This window comes from Gymnodraco acuticeps, unplaced genomic scaffold (genome assembly GCF_902827175.1).
Source record: "Gymnodraco acuticeps unplaced genomic scaffold, fGymAcu1.1, whole genome shotgun sequence".
Classification (NCBI taxonomy): Eukaryota; Metazoa; Chordata; class Actinopteri; order Perciformes; family Bathydraconidae; genus Gymnodraco; species Gymnodraco acuticeps.
Genome location: NW_022990205.1, coordinates 97,834 through 114,458, shown reverse-complemented (window position 1 = coordinate 114,458; position 16,625 = coordinate 97,834). Strand labels below are relative to the sequence as shown.

Here is a 16,625-nt window from a genome sequence, read left to right as displayed (position 1 = left end):
ATTTCCTCAGTGTTTGGAACTGTGCCATGAGAAGCAACCTGTCCTGAAGGTCCTTTCACTCCATGCATCGCTACCCTCCTAACTTTGCACAAATGGACCCTCAGGTGGTTCCGCCACCTCTGAGCAGCAGCCAGTCTGTGATGAGTGGCCTTGAAAAATCTCCAGCCAGCACCTTTAGACCTGGCCACTCGCGCACTAGCAGCACCGGCTCCTCCAAACACTCGAAACAGGTAAAAAGACTCCCAGCTCCACAATCTGACTGCACTGTTTTAAGTTTTCAGAAGATCCATGTTGATGCTTCACTGGCTGTCTAATTTCTATTTGATCATATTTTGGCCCTGCAAACTTTGCTGAATCCAAATCAGAAAGTGACACACATCCGTACACATTGTTTCTCTTCAATGACTCAGTTTAGTCCATTTTTACCAGGAACAAATATTTAATAAAATAAACGATAAAGGAAATATACTCTTGCCAAGTCTAAATGATGGTCAATGAAATGAAGGAAAACCTTTCACCTTCACATGTTAATAGAATCAGAACAAACCTCAGTTGTATGTTTAATTCTTGATTACTTTGGTCTTTGGAGCATAAAATTGTTTTTGCCAAATTGCCCTTCTTAGGAAATAAAATATATTACTCGGCCAAACGTATTAAGTCATTCAGATTGTTTAGTAACAGTGAGTGTGTCCTCTGTCAGGGCCGTCACTGGGAGGTGATGGAGGACCTGCAGCCTCAGGACATATACTCAGCGCCCAGCTCCTCTGGGGACCTCAGCATCCCCGGCATCTGTGAGGGCTACCTGATGAAGAGGAGGAAGTACCCGCTCAAAGGCTGGCACAAGGTGAACACAGGTTTTTTGTACCCAGGTTTATTAAGGTTGTTGCAGTATGTAGTGCATACCATTTTCTGGTAAACACGTCTAGTTTCCCTGAGGCAGAGGCGTTTTACCTTTTTCAAGCTTTGATTTCTTTCTAACACTTCCCTGCAATGTTTCTTTTTCAGAGATACTTCATATTGGAAAAAGGGATTCTCAAGTACTCAAAGACGCAGCAAGATGTAAGTTATCAACACTTGTCAGTGGTGTAGTGGGGATTTTTTTACTGTGGGGACGCTATTTTTAATTAGGTAATCCCAAACAATGCCACAGCAGTGCACTCACAAAACGGGCAGACAGGTCCACAGAAACTACTGGGGTAAAACAAAATTCCCAAAGTTCTCCTGAAATTAACTTATTAAATAAACGAAACGAAAAATATAGCCTACTTATGCAAACAACATTGAATCTGGACTTGACATAATTCTGATTAGGCCTAGCATACATTGCAAATAAGCAGACAGTGCTGCTTTTCACACACACACACACACACACACACACACACACACACACACACACACACACACACACCTTGCGTTTTGAAGACTGAGCTGGCTCGCCGTGGGTGTGTCACTGACACATCCCCAGCTCGCCGCGGGGTCACGAGCGTGATGACGAATCATAATTCTTTAAGGAAATCGTTTTTATTTTGTATTATAATTACTGTGAAATGTATTGTGTTTTTGTCATTATTACAACAAATACACACTTGCAACTGATAAGACTGGCAATGATTTTATATTTATTAGACTATAAAAAAAAAAAAGATCATGCTCCAAATAAGTAGGGGTACGGCGTACCCCCGCGTCCAACGCCCACTACACCACTGGTCGCAGTGATAGAGACATGGCCATGAACTCTGATATGAATGGCACCGTTTGAATTGTATCATTTAATTATGTTCCAGATTCAGAGAGGAAAGCTCCATGGCTCTCTGGACGTCAGCCTGGCTGTGATGTCCATCAACAAGAAGTCCAAAGGCATAGACCTGGATGCTGGAGACAACATCTACCACCTCAAGGTAACCTGCAACGTACGGGTGGTGCAGTCAAATTAACCACATAGACAACATAAACTAAACTTAAGGGTGACTTAACAATATATTTCATTTTTATTGCACTAGCTAAGTTTTGCGCTATGCTTAAAAAAAAAAAAAAATCGGATAAAAACAGGTTACACACAATATAAAGCCATAGAGCAGGGGTGGGGAACCTCCGGCCCCCGCGAGACCATTTGGTACGGCCCTCGAGGTAATTTATAAACACACGCAAAACAATTAAAGAAATCTAGACCGCAAAATAATTAAACAAGCAAGTGCCTGTTTTTCCTGGCCAAGGTCAGGGTCCTTGAACACAACACGAGCCTAACGTGTCATCACGTGGTATATGTCTCGTCTGACAGGGGTGCAATTCTGACGGAGAGCACCAGAACGCCGCTCCGGCACTTCCAAAAAGTGCAGTACCCATAAGGAGCCGTACACATGCCGCAGTTGTTGCGTGGCTGTGTCTTTAGTTTTAAGCCCAGTGGCGATCTGTTCATCTGTCATACTGATCATACAGTCCATAACTTTGTTGTTATTTGGTTAGCTAGCTATGCCACAACCGTGCACGTGCATGCATACGCGAGTCATGGTAAGATATCTGGATTAAGAGGTTGCTTTTTCTTTGCACAGCATGAAAGAAAGGCCAAATGAATGGGCTGTGATTTTAGTATTTTTAAGCAGAGGTCAATAATTTGTACGGCCCTCGGAGGATGTTGAAAACATTGAAATGGCCCTTGAGAGGAGAAAGGTTCCCCACCCCTGCCTTAGAGCATGCCTTCCAGCTGGCTTTTCCGTAACCGAGAATATTATTATTTTTTTGTTTTTATTTTAATTAATTGTAAAAAATAAAAAAGCTATATAATCACTTGTGATATAATAATAATAAATAATAATTCATTACATTTTTTATTAGAGCGCTTTTACAGGTGCTCAAAGCGCTTTACAATGACACATTACACATATTAGACATGTAAGAGTCATTACTGCGGACATACAGGAGCAAATGCGGGTTAAGTGTCTTGCCCAACCACAACCAATAACAAATCATTTAAACTTGCTTATTCTTATCTTATGTTACCTAGTTAGTATTCTTTTTATTTATGCATAGTTTACTAATCACTCCCCTTTTAAGCAGTTTATTTGTTTTGTTACTGTCCTATAGTACACATTGGAATGATTTCTTACTTTATCTATATTGAATAGATAAAGGTCTGCTCTCCCTAGCTCTCTCTTTCTCTGTCTCTCTCGCTCTGTCTGGCTCGCTCGCAGAGGCTGTGTGCTCCTCCGTGGCGATGACGGCTTGCGTTAAAAAATTATAATAAACATATTTGTAAAGTGGGGGGACACAGACGGGATTTTGAAAAGTGGGGGGGACATGTCCCCCCTGTCCCCAGTGGGAATTACACCATGTGTGTGCGTCAAGTGCAATAAATATATATGCAAGTTGCAACACACACACACACACTAAAACTCTGGCCCTCATGTGCTGTATAGGCTGGCAAGGCCTTTTTCAATGGGGCTGATGTGTTGTGTAGATTCTGCCAGAAGGAAAATCACGGTCACACTCCTTATGAAGCGGTGAGGTCCACATTGCTTTTCTTCCCGACTGCAGCGCTGGTCCCGCAAATCAAGCAAGAACGTGATTGGTCGATATTCATTGTGGGGGAGGAGGGGTGTTAGATAGATATAGAGTTGTAGTAAGTAGATGGAGTTCGCTATGATTGAGGTTTCGTTTATGTATAGGGTAGATTCTTTTAATTACATTTCCTTATGTGCATTTTTTACATTTTGGATTTGCTTGGCGAGCTATTTTTAGAACATGCCCCGCGGGCGACTCATGTTGCCCCTGCGGCGACTAAGTGCCCGCGGGCACCGTGTTGGCTACCCCTGCTCTAGGTAGTCAAGCACTATTTGTACAATAAACATAAGTTATACTTCCACGTGATGAAAAATAAATGCAAATAAGACGGAGTATAAAAAAGCGGGGAGAAAGGATATTGGGCTTTTTCTTTTATCATTTCAAGTTATTCTCTTGAGTGGAGGGTCTGGCCAAGCTGGTGTAGAGGAATCTCTCTGCTCTGGATGTACAGTTGAAAAATAGACCAGGTTTTATAGAAAAAGGATTATATTCCCTTTACCAAAGAAGTTTAGTTTCTATGGCTTTTTTCTTTATTCTTTTGGTTTGTCATTTTTTTTGTATTCCCTGTGTTTTGCTTCTCCTCTCCTCCTGGTTAGGCAAAGAGCCATGACCTCTTCTACATCTGGTTGACGAAGCTGTGTGCACATCGTGTGTTCAGGAAGAACGAGGCGATGAGCGTCCATCATGGCGTCCTCCATGCTCTCTCCATGGGCCCCAGCACTCTGCCCGCCATGGCTTCTCTCGCCCAGTCCAACAGAGCCCCGGTCAGAGTCCCACTCAACATGTCACACAGTAAAAACAACAACAACAAACATTTAAATGAAAATAAAGAGACTCTATTTTTTAGGGATGCTCCGATCGCCAATTTTGGGGCCGATCGCCAGAATCAGTATGGTCCGATCCGATCGAGTGGGCGGGGCCTATGGGGATCTTCCATTTAAAGTGATGTTTAAAACTCAGTTAATGCTCATTCACTGGCGCTTCCATAAACAACAACCAACCTAATTATTGCATTCAAATGAAGCACATTATTCAAGTTTACTTTAACTTTGGATAATAATAATACGGGAGAAATGAGCGGAAGCGCTCTCTCCCCCTCTCTCTCTCTCCTGACAGCCTGTCAGTATCTCATGCAGCTCACTGATCCAGTACGGAGTGACCCGACAGTGAAGAATAAATATATTTATAACTAGTTTAGCTTGTTCCAGAGGTAGATAAAATAGCTAAGTGTGTTAGGTCTAACTCTTGTGTGTTTTGCTCCGCTCACCGGTCCGTCACAGCGGGTGGAGCTGCAGGATTTCTGCTTCACACACGTTGCATACCCCTATTTTACTGTCTTTTTCGGACACCTTAAAATACTGTTAGACCGGTGAAGCCATTTTGGCGAGCTTGTTTTTCCGCGCACAGAGAAAAGTGTCATGTATTTTACGTCATGTGATCGGCTCTCCTGATCGGCCTTTATAGAGAGCACTGATCGATCGGCAGAGTGAATATCGGCCGATAACGATCAGCGGCCGATCGATCGATCCCTACTATTTTTAACAGTCTTGGAACATTGCCACCTGGCTTTGTGGTTGATTATGGCATCAGCTTTTAATGGATTCCCCACCAATATGTTGTATCCTTACCTCTTACTAGCAAATTCCAGCATTACTTATAGTTCTGCCCATGTTGAAAGCTTTCTATTTGCAAAACATACGAAAATAAAATTGTAATTGTTTTAAATTCTGATTTGATACATTGGATATTCCAGCCTCCTCACTATGCCAGCTCGGCATCAGTTTACCACCAAGAGATGAGAAGCCCCGCCCCCGCCGTGGCCTCTCACCCAGGGGTGACCAGCAAGGTGTCAGCGTGGCTGCAGCAGACCCAAGACATCGACGCCACCTCCAATGGTGAGAGGCAATCTGAGTGAAGCCTCATTTCATCATGTTCAACAGTGACAGGCTCTGTGAGGGATAGGATATATACCTGGCATGTTTGAGCCTTGTGCTCCCTTCACCAACTGCCATCAGTGTAGCACCTTAAAACACATTGTATTATGCTGTACTGAAAATAAAACTTGCCAAAACGACCATGGTAAGGTCTACTGTTCCAACATTCTTACTCTTGTTTCTTCGGGAAAACTCCTTTTGAAAGCACAGAGAATTAAACATTAGAGAATGCAGCACTCACTAACTCTAAGGGGGCAGACCATTGATAGGAATAGATGTGAAATCTCTTTTGCTGTTTCTGTTAATAACTAGTGACCTTTGACCCTCTTTGTGTCAGACCTGGCTCGCTGTCAGGTGGAGCTGACGGAGCTGGCCCAGCTCATCCAGAGGCTCCACTGGCTGGAAGGAGGCCTGCCCATCACCAACACAGACCTGGAGATGAGAATCAGCATGCAGGTCAGCGCCCTCTACCAACTGCGACTGTGTGCCATGCCAAAAAAGGCCAGTGGCCTGAGATTATTTGTCTTTTTGTTTTAATGCAAGATAATTAGTTGGAATGCTTTAATACTCCAGTGAGATAATGTTGATTTGATTAAAATCATGTAACAGTGGATCCCCAGATCCAAATGAATAAGGACTTAATTGGAAATGTGTTCAGTATAGTTAGTAGAGAAAAAATAAAGTTCCCCAAATACACATGAATCTACTGTAGAACTCGATGTTATTGGAGAGAAGCTGTAACCCTGTTGGTGTGTTCCAGAATCTGTCCCTGGAGAAACCCAAGAGGAAGACGGGGAAAGGATTTGGTCACTCCAGGACCATGTCCCGCGTCGAAGCCATGGGGGGAATGGTAGGCTGGAATTGAACGCTTTATTTAGTGAGGCCATTCATCTTATCTTTTAAAATTATACCATTCCTCTTTTTCAGTTCACCTCCAGCCACCTCAGTACCAATGGCAGTGGAGCATCTGTTAAGTCCATCCCAGACTACGTTTACTCTCAGCTGTCCAACCCTCAGGTCTCATCACCCGAGGCCAAGAAGCTCCACCAGGACATCTGCAGCTCCTCTCAGAGAGGTACAGCTCTCTCAGCCTAATGACTGCTTTCTCACTCTACACAGCTCTATACTGGGACATTAGTCTGTTCACAATCCACATCAGTATTTCGTGAGAGTTGCTTCATTTACGCATGAAATAAAAATAGATTCAAAATATTTATATGAACAATAATAATGATAATAAGTCGAAGTGCTATAAAAAGAGTATTAAAATCGCATGTAAAGAAGTGAAAGTAAGAGTGTACAAAAAATAACAATTTATAGACACGAGATATAACAATATAGCATAAACATAAAAGTTATAGGTTACTACAATATATTACAGTGTTTTTTGTTTTAATAACATGCTAATAATAAGATCAAATAATAATTTTACAGTTCAAAAAAAGAGTTTGAAGAAATTCTAGTGAGATTCTACTGAATGAGTTATTTATTACAAATGTTCATTTCAACGTAAGTTAATAATAAGCCAAACATTGTTTATTTGAAATAAGCTCAGTGTCTTGTTGGGTTGTAGTTACTGAAGAAAATGCATTCAAAAAGGCCTAACCTCACACCCACTACTGTCTGCAGTAGCACTTTATTAATGGTAGCATATTTATTCCTGGAAGCATCATATGTGCAATAATTGGACTTTTGTAAATGTTGTTTTACAGTTCACACGTCTCTCAAGTCAGTCCATGAGATCCTGACCTTGGAGAGAGAGCGACTGAGGCAGGCCTGGACCGGCCCCGACCTGAGGCACAACACCTCCCAACAGCTCACCACACTGTGCAGCACAATGTCTGAGGTAACACTCACACCAGTGGTTGCGTTAAACGAATATTTTCGTTTTTTTTTTAACAATGAAGGAAAAATCTGAAAGCAGTCTGTCATTTTGACGGATTAGAACAAACCCAGAACAGCACCAACGTTTCCCCGTAGCGAGGGTCCAGTGTTATGCATGACACACACACACACAGCAGAGTTACATGAAAGCAAAACTCCAAACCGGTATCTTTCTGCCTGAGGCTGAAGGCAGAACACAATAAAAACTATGACATAGATTTAAGGCAGTCCCTCATCCCTCTGTGATCACTTCCTGACCTTTTAGTCCCTGAGTCCGACACTTTTACCCTTGATTATTGGCACTAAATGGTAGTATCGGCCTGCTGACAGACAATGCAGGCCCAGCCCTGGCTGTGCTGCGGAGCTGCAGTGTGAAACTGTGGAGCAGGTTAGGGCTGTTTGTAGGAAGGACAGGCACAGCTTATCACAGGCGCGTCCTTGAGAAACACACCTCAAATCTTTCCTACACACAAAGACAAACATAACTTGATCGTTGTCGCACACTGAAACCAAAAAGTCTCGTCAGTCAAGTGGCTTAACTCCTGCTGTCAATCTGTGTTGTTCTGTAACCCTTTTCTTATGTGTTGCATGAGGTCTCTTCTAAGCTTCCTGTTGGTTTTCTGTCCATCCTAAATCTATTAAAAACTGTAGAACAACATCTTCTCTGCTAACAGTTTGACATTAGTTTTGGAGTCTGGGGGACATTCTGCAAATAACTGATCCTGTTCCCTCTTCCTGTGTCTGGCCTGGCTGGTATGCGTGTGCATGTCTATGCATGTGTCTAGCTTGACGTACAGTCCCGTCTCACCAAAGTCCACTCCCTTTCCCTGTCCTCTGACTCTTCTGAGGAATCATTCTGCACCGTCCGTCTTGGCCAGGTGTGTACTGCATTGGTGGTTTTTGTGTCAATTTCATCATCTTGCTGTCGCTCATATGTTCATATTTTTCCCATTTTATTCAATACCCTTTAGTTACTTTTGATGAATGATTTGAAATCTAATCAAGTGTTAAATCAGACTTTAGTTCCACCTGGAGTAAATCCACAAGCTACCCTGCAGTATACCAAGTCATTCAAACTAGCTGCACCTTTACCAGCTTTGAGAACACTTTCATGATCAATCTTTATAAAACATATCATATATTTTCTGGAATTGGCAAATCTGCATAAAGAGTACTATAACTTTTGGTATTTTAAAGTGGACCTATCATGCTATATTTGAATAATATATTGTAGAGCCATACCTATATAAAACATGTCTGTGAAGTTTTTTTTTCAAAATACCAAACGGATCCTGCATTTTAGCCATGCCTCATTTCGCTCGATTTGCTCTTTTTTTAGCCCTGTTTTTGCAAGGGCTGATTCTGTGGCAAATGAGCTGCAGCTGGCACGAGCGTCGTGTTACCATGCTGGTACCATGCCACGGCAACCTCTCATTCCCCTGATAGGTGGAGAGTTGCCCATATAGGCGGAGCTCCTTGTTTCTGACGTCGGAACCATTTCAAGTCTGAATCAGATCCGTTGCAGCCCCGTTTTTAGAGATTTGGGTATGGAGGAAAAGAGAGAGGGTTGTGTTTTCTGACACACCGGGGACACATATTCATGTATAAAAGACGTACAAAAGTGCATTTTGCATGATAGGTCCCCTTTAAGTATATGTTGTTAATACTTTCATACTTTTTCTTGAGTCACATTTTGAATGCAGGAATTTAGAGTATTCATTTTCTGAGGAGGTTCTACTTTTACTTAAAGGTGGGGTAGGTAAGTTTGAGAAACCGGCTCGAGATACACTTGTTATATTCCATGGAATGCTCTTAACATCCCGATAGCAATGAATACATTAAATGCTTTGACAAAAAATCCATAAACAAATGTCATCTGTGGAAGCCGTGGTACTGTAAAAAGCACGACCAATCATCTGAGCCGGCACGGCTAAAGTAACTGGATGGCCTACCTGCCTGTCAGCCTTCCATCTGTGCACAAACTTATCTCGTGCCCTCATTGGTCATGTGCGTGTTCGTGTGTGTTGGAGGAGAGGCTCTGTGAGGAAGTGGCAGATTTTTTCCGGTTGTGTATTTTCAAATTCTAGCGCACTCGAGCCGGTTTCTCCAAAATTACCTACCCTACCTTTAAGTACAAGATCTGAGTACTTCTCCACCTGTGCACAAACATAACATGCACAACGCTTGCACATTGGAAGCTGCAGTACAAGGAATAGCCACACACACATCATGTTGTCAGTGGCAACGTTTTTAACCGCAATGAAGAAGACAAAAGCTTGATTTTGCAAAAATCTAAAAATGAATAACTTGATCAGAACCCTCAGGGGTGTCACCAATTCGATTCTATACAATATGTATATAACATGGGACATTATTTAATATACATTTTATATTTTGGTCATTGAAATCAAAAGTTTGATCAGCAATTCAGGCAGGAGGACGCTGGGAGTTAATATAATAAACAAGCCTTTAGATTCTTTCAAATAGACACTGCTTCAACAATCATTTTGTATGGATAAATAAATACAATTTTCATCTTCTAGTCTAAGACAAAAAATATGATAAGCAATGAAAAGTGCAAAGGGTACATCCTGAGTTTCTTGCCTAGATGTCTGATGACATTTCAGCAATGGCCTGGATCAAATAGTTTTTTTTTTACATATTGAGAATCTAATTTGAGCAACGAACCCCTCTGTGCCCCCCCACAGAGGACGCCCTCATTGAGCCGTCAGTGTCACCGCGCGCCCTCCGTGGCCGAGTCCATGGCCGAGTACTTTGACGCCAGCGAGGTGATCGTGTGTGAGAGCTCTTCAGAGGCCGAGGCTTCAGATGAGTCGGGCCTGAGTGACATCACCACCACCAGCAACTCTGAGCCTGACGAGGGGCACAGTGAGTGGTCATCTCTGCAGCAGACATTACCAGTGAAAGCACCGCAGAATGATCTGACCTTCTGCTCTCTCTCTCTCTCCTCAGCCACAGCCACCCTCAACTACAGGGCCAGTCTGAGCACCGCGGACAACCCCAGCCCAGTGCTCACTAATACTGGTAACTACTCCATTGTTTGTTGTCTCCTGTGTGGGTCACCAAGCTAGGCTGTTTAGGACTGATTTAACATACAAGACGCTGCATCCCTCTGGCACAGTGAGAGGACAGGCTCAGCAGATTTAACTTGCACTGCATATGTTTTATCATACTTGCATGATAAAAGCAAATCAATCCCTTAACCCAATCATGTCAAAAATTACACATGTATAAATACATGTACTCAAAATAAAATGATCAAGAAATACCCAAAAAAATAAATATATCTTATTATAGACGTGCATATGTGGGTGTCTGTGTATATGTATGTATGTATGCACGTGTCTATAATAAGACCGCTTTCCGTTTAAACGTGTTTTTAATATATCTGTTATAGGCTTAAAGCAATAAATAAAGGAATGATGACGTTTGTCATCATCTAACCCTAGCTCTGCTTAGACTCATGGGAGATGTGCCTGAGAGCCGTTGTTTCCAAAGTTGAATTTCTTACGATACATTTATGATTACATCATATATTATCCATACCAGTTCTGTGTATTGATGTCATGTTGTCCCACTGATGAGAAGCTCTTTAGTTGTGCTGACTTGTGTTTCTGTCATGCAGGCCGCCGCACGGTCCTCCCCGCCACAGGAGCAGGCAACAGCCACATCGGCATCATGAACATCCTGTACAACAACATCGGGAAGGACCTGTCCAGAATCTCCATGCCGGTGGCTCTCAACGAGCCGCTGTCTCTGCTGCAGAGACTCAGTGAAGAGCTGGAGTACTCGGAGCTGCTGGACATCGCCAACACCATCGATGATCCATACGAGAGGATGGTCAGTTCCTTTCTTAGATTCCTAAACTGCTGGGGGTGACATGCAGGTGAATACATGAATACAAAACAATGCTTGTCCCCAGGTTTACGTGGCGGTGTTCTCCATCTCTGGATACGCCTGGGCGTCCTGGAGGAATCGCTATAAACCCTTCAACCCTGTTCTGGGAGAAACATACGAGAGTCACAGAGCAGACCGGGGCTTCAAATTCCTCAGTGAGCAGGTAACAGCAGAACAAAATACACACATGCTACTCTAAGATCAATATCTGAGATCAGAACGCTCTATAATGCATGTTGTGTTTTCAGGTCTGCCATCACCCGCCCCTCTCTGCCTGCCACGCAGAGTCAAAGAACTTCACTTTCTGGCAAGGTAGGAGCTTTGTGATCCAAGACAAGTACTGTACTGCCTGTGGTGTAAGGGTGGACTTCCATGTAACACTCTGTTGTCTGTCTAATCAAGATCAAAGATGGAAGAACAAGTTCTGGGGGAAGTCTATGGAGGTCATCTCTTCTGGACTGGTCAATGTTTCCCTGCCCCGGTGAGCCACTGCCTCATTAACAGTCACACAACGCAGCCACACTGCAAACGTAAATGTATACCAGTAAATATAGATTTGTTAGTAATCAAATGTTGTTGCTCTCTTGTCTCTATAGTTTTTAAAAAAAGAGACCCCAGATGAAAACTGAGGGGTTTGAACAAAACTAAAGTTTACCTAATAATAAATCCAGCTCATGTAGTTTCAAATTCGACCAACAGTCACAGAATCAGTGGTTTAACCCTTCATTTCCTTTCTGCACTCATTCTTCAATCAAAGGATAGTTTGTGTCCCATTAATGCCAGTAACTTAATCCCACACACTGGCCCTTTGTATGAATAAAGCATGTCCCAAAGTGGGATCAAGTACATTTTAACTCATATTATGATGTTATTTATATGTATATCTAACACAATTCCAAGTAATGTAATAGTTTTCAAAGTAAGAAAAAACGTTTCAGTACTGTGATTATTGAAGAGCTTTAGGAGATTGTTGGATGGTCTGGACAGGTTTTATAATTCACTGTTCCCATCTGCAGGAGATTCTCAGAGCTGTTCATCAACAAACACATTAATGTGTGTGTGTGTGTGTGTTTGTAGGTACGGTGATCACTATGAATGGAACAAGGTAGTGACATGTATACACAACGTGTTGAGTCAGGAGCGCTGGTTGGAGCACTACGGAGAGGTGGTCATCAAAAACACAAAGGACGACAGCTGCACCTGCAAAATCACCTTTGTCAAGGTCAACACACACACACACACACACACACACACACACACACACACACACACACACACACACACACACACACACACACACACACACACTCACTCATTAAAGTCCATGTTTATCCAGCCACTCTATATTTGTATTCGTTACCTTTACTGTACTTTTGTGTCCTCCCTGATTCCAGTCCCGCTACTGGAGCTCAGACAACAGTAAGAACGAGGTGCAGGGCGTGGTTCTGGACCGGGCCGGAGAGGTGGTGCATCGATTCGGAGGCCAGTGGCACGAAGGCATTTTCTGTGACACCCTGTCCACACCAAAGTGCATCTGGAAGCCTAGTGAGTAGCAACCCTTCAAATGGGAAAACACAGACTCAATATAAAATGTCATAGTGCAGAAGAAACCGAAAAGATGAACCTGTATAGGTACATTGGAATAGAAAATACATGGATTGTGTAACAGGCGTCTTTCTCCTCTTCTTTACTCTGTATAAACGCTGTGTTTGGGTCGAATCGGAACGATTGACTACTTTTAAGGCGAGACACGGCAGGCAAAAACGTCGTTTTTCATGCACTGGTCAATTTTGAGGTTTTGTGCCATTTTGTTTCCCTAACATGTTTTCTCTCAGGCTTTTGGAAGGAAAACTTACATACAATAAATACACATTTAGGTGTTTATTTTACTATAGTTTGTCTATTTGCGTCTGTAGATTTCTCCTAAATTCACCAAAAGTTAGCATTCTAACATAACATAAAGTACCGCGACCGCTGTGTGCACCATGTCATCAGACATATCGTTGGAAAGCTGAGTCTCTCCTGCACAATCTCATCGGATCCAAAGTAGGGGTGCACCGAATGGGAAATTCTTGGCCGAAACCGATACCGAAAATAGGAAACAGTTGGCCGAAAACCGAATGCCGAAAGGCCGAAAATGATTAATAGAAATATATATATATATATATATATATATATATATATATATATATATATATATATATATATATATATATATATATATAATGTATACATTTTTTACCAATGTTGTTCAGCTACCTGATTATGGAAATAGACATGATTATGGCAAAACTTAACTTAAATAATAATCACTATTATGGGTCCATAAAACATTTATTCAGCACTTTTGAATGCATACAGTACATTTATATATGTCATGTATTATTGCTAAAAAACATGATATCGCAGTCTTAGTGTCGCCAACTCGTTTCTAATATGCAAAGACAACAAATGCGTCTGATGTATTTTCGATCAGACGAGATCTCTCTCCCCCGTCTGTGTGCGAGGGGGCGGGGCAGTTTACACACACGCAGCTGCTACATGCAGCGGAGCACACTGCGGAGAGAACGCGCTCCGAGGTGTGGTTAAACTTTACCCGTCTCGATGTGGAGAATACTTGTTACCATAAGTGCAATAAGAGTTTAGCATGTAAGCACGAGCAATTTGTCTAAACATTTAGCAAAAGTGCACCGCATGCAGACGGAGGAATGTACCGGGTTCGACCGTCTTTCTAGCAGCTCTGTAGCCCCATCCACGAGTAACGTTTCCACGTCAGGTGTTATGTATGCTAGCAGCAACACACGGAGTTAACTACATTATACAAACATGGGTTAATGATTAGAGGAAACTGAGTTATTTATTTTGTTAACATTTCAGCTATTCTGTTTACAATCTGTCATCAGATTATTTAATACGATTTGTTAAAGGCTCAGGGCAATCTCGATGACAAAGGTCAATGTCCCCCCCCCCCTGTGAGCCAGCCGCGAGCATGGTCGCCGCGTCTTTATTACGTCATCACAACAACACGTTAGGTTACCAACGGAAGCCTGTTCTGACATTCGGTGATATTTTTTCGGTGCTAAAACCCTTTCGGCTTTCCCATTTTCGGCCGATAATTTTCGGTGGCCGAATATTCGGTGCATCCCTAATCCAAATATGGTCATTTCCTTTGTATCAGCAACCAATCGTGAAAGCACAAAGGGGTCTTAAACCAAGAAACAAAATCTCATTGGCTGGTGTCAATTTCTGACAACGTGATTCGTTCAGATGCATCACGTGGTGTGCTAAAACACTTCCTGGTTAGCTTTCCGCTAGAAATTGAAATCTCAAAATAGCAAAAGAACGGGGGAAAAAACGTTCACAGAGAAGACGACAACAATTGTCACTTGCACGAAGCAAGGTTATACAAAAAACAAATGACCCCGAACATGAAATACCTTCACGGAGTGCGTCGATGCGCAAGCTGTCATCCAAAGAACAGGAGGGTTTAGCTAGCGCCTCACTGCAATCTTTAAAGAGCTTACGAAATGAAGGACAATACTGTTCTTATTACGATAATATATATACTATTATGAATGGGAAATCATGACAATATGCCCGCTGTATTTATAAATCGTGGTTTATTACAACTTTCCATGCTCGCTTCCGATGTTACACGACCGCTCCGAACAAAACAGTTTTCGCCGGTTAGTGACGTCACGCACGTCACGAGTAGAACACTTGTTGAATAATACACTACCTATATGGCTGATGTCAGACTCTGGAGACAGTATCGAGTGACAGTGAGTCGTCAATATTATTGAAGAGGATGCCGGTGTGGTGGAATCAGATCATGCGGGCGAGTCTAACGTGGTGGAACCATACCAGTTTGAGCCACAGTATTCAAGTAGCGGTAGAGATACAGACGGGAGCGAACTAGGGGGGTGATGATCCGATGCGGCAACAGAACAGACTGGTATACATTTGACTTTAATTCATAGAGATTCTCAATAAATAGTAAATCAATAATAATATATCGTAATGTAGCAGGCAAACTTGGCTCAGGCAACAGAACAGAGACTGGTATATACATTTGACTATAATTCATAGAGATTCTCAATAGATAGTAGGGATGTAACGATACCAAAAACTCACGGTACGATAATATCGCGATAACAAGTCCACGGTACGGTATTTATCGCGATATTGAATAATAAAGGAAAACATTTTTTTTTTTTTTTTCAATACAATTTTTTTTTACTCGGAAAATGTTTCTTTATTAAATAATAAATCTGATTTGTACAGCATTTTAGTAGGATAGCAGTATTGTCAAAAACAAAGTGACAGTAACAGACTGGAACAAGAAAACCAGTGTTTTTGTACCTATAGTACTACCAAACAAAGTAGGCATTTTCTTTGTGCCACTGCATCTCACAAATAAACAAGGACATTTAATAATCAGACCCTACAATAAAATAAATCAAGTTTCACTTTAGTTTTTCAAGTAACTCAACTCAAACTCACTAGTCACTCACTCAGCATCATCAGACAGGTTTTTAGGAATATGAGAATGTCCACATTTCCAGGTATTTATAAGCTGGGATGTTTGGGCATTTACAATATCCCCTGCTCTGCAAGAAACTCTCTCGCTTGGTACTGATGTTGCTGGGACAGCAGTGGTCGCGTTAACCGAATATTTGTTTTAACAATGACGGAAGAATCTGAAAGCAGTCCGTCATTTTTGACAGATTAGAACAAACTCGGAACAGCGCCAACGTTTCCCCGCAGCGAGGCTCTGGTGTTATGCCGTGTTATGCATGCCCTCCAAAAGGAAATGATATAGTTTCCAAACCGTACTTTGCCGTACAGATCAATACATGTCTGGGAGGTTTTGCTTTACGCTGTGTGCGATCCCGCAAGGTGCATGCACACACGGCATAACACCGCCCCCCCCCCCCCCGTTGACAGTTCTCTTACGGGACGCTGTAATAAGTAAAGCGAACGCACCCGCAAGGACACCTGGCCTCCTATTGGTTGAGGGATTTTGACAGGATTGTTGCACAAAAGTTTCGAGCGCGCACAGAATAAATGTGAGAGCAGAAAAAATCTGTAAGCAGCAATATATCTGAGTGCAAGCGTACAGTTTGAGCAGAAGCAGAGCAAATCTAAGTGCAAGCAGGCACTATTTGAGTGTGAGGACAGGGTTTGAGGGAAATAAATACATAAAGTATGCTCTCAAATTTAAATACCACGCTCTTGAATAAAGATAGGGAATAACCCCCATATAAATACGATGTTCTGTTGTTTTATGTTCATGTTGTAACCGTTGTAACCGTTGTAACCTACTTGCTG

At 42.2% G+C, this 16,625-nt stretch overlaps 1 protein-coding gene across 6 annotated transcripts in view; it reads left to right on the top strand.

Annotated features, from left to right (window-relative positions):
* LOC117547476 (oxysterol-binding protein-related protein 7-like) overlaps nt 1-16,625 on the top strand; it is a 60,006-nt gene that overhangs the window by 27,978 nt on the left and 15,403 nt on the right. For 4 of the 6 annotated variants that reach the window (XM_034218249.1, XM_034218250.1, XM_034218247.1 and 1 more), the window contains exons 2-20: nt 11-230; nt 701-844; nt 1,006-1,059; nt 1,785-1,898; nt 4,155-4,322; nt 5,312-5,453; nt 5,830-5,948; nt 6,253-6,342; nt 6,420-6,567; nt 7,205-7,338; nt 8,162-8,254; nt 10,085-10,265; nt 10,350-10,421; nt 11,023-11,237; nt 11,320-11,457; nt 11,543-11,606; nt 11,697-11,775; nt 12,372-12,516; nt 12,689-12,839. In XM_034218249.1, the coding sequence (XP_034074140.1) occupies nt 63-230; nt 701-844; nt 1,006-1,059; nt 1,785-1,898; nt 4,155-4,322; nt 5,312-5,453; nt 5,830-5,948; nt 6,253-6,342; nt 6,420-6,567; nt 7,205-7,338; nt 8,162-8,254; nt 10,085-10,265; nt 10,350-10,421; nt 11,023-11,237; nt 11,320-11,457; nt 11,543-11,606; nt 11,697-11,775; nt 12,372-12,516; nt 12,689-12,839 (2,419 nt within the window). In that variant the 5' untranslated portion in view covers nt 11-62. The remainder of the gene's footprint in view (nt 1-10; nt 231-700; nt 845-1,005; nt 1,060-1,784; nt 1,899-4,154; nt 4,323-5,311; nt 5,454-5,829; nt 5,949-6,252; nt 6,343-6,419; nt 6,568-7,204; nt 7,339-8,161; nt 8,255-10,084; nt 10,266-10,349; nt 10,422-11,022; nt 11,238-11,319; nt 11,458-11,542; nt 11,607-11,696; nt 11,776-12,371; nt 12,517-12,688; nt 12,840-16,625) is intronic. The other 2 variants (XM_034218252.1, XM_034218251.1) reach the window with 2 other exon arrangements.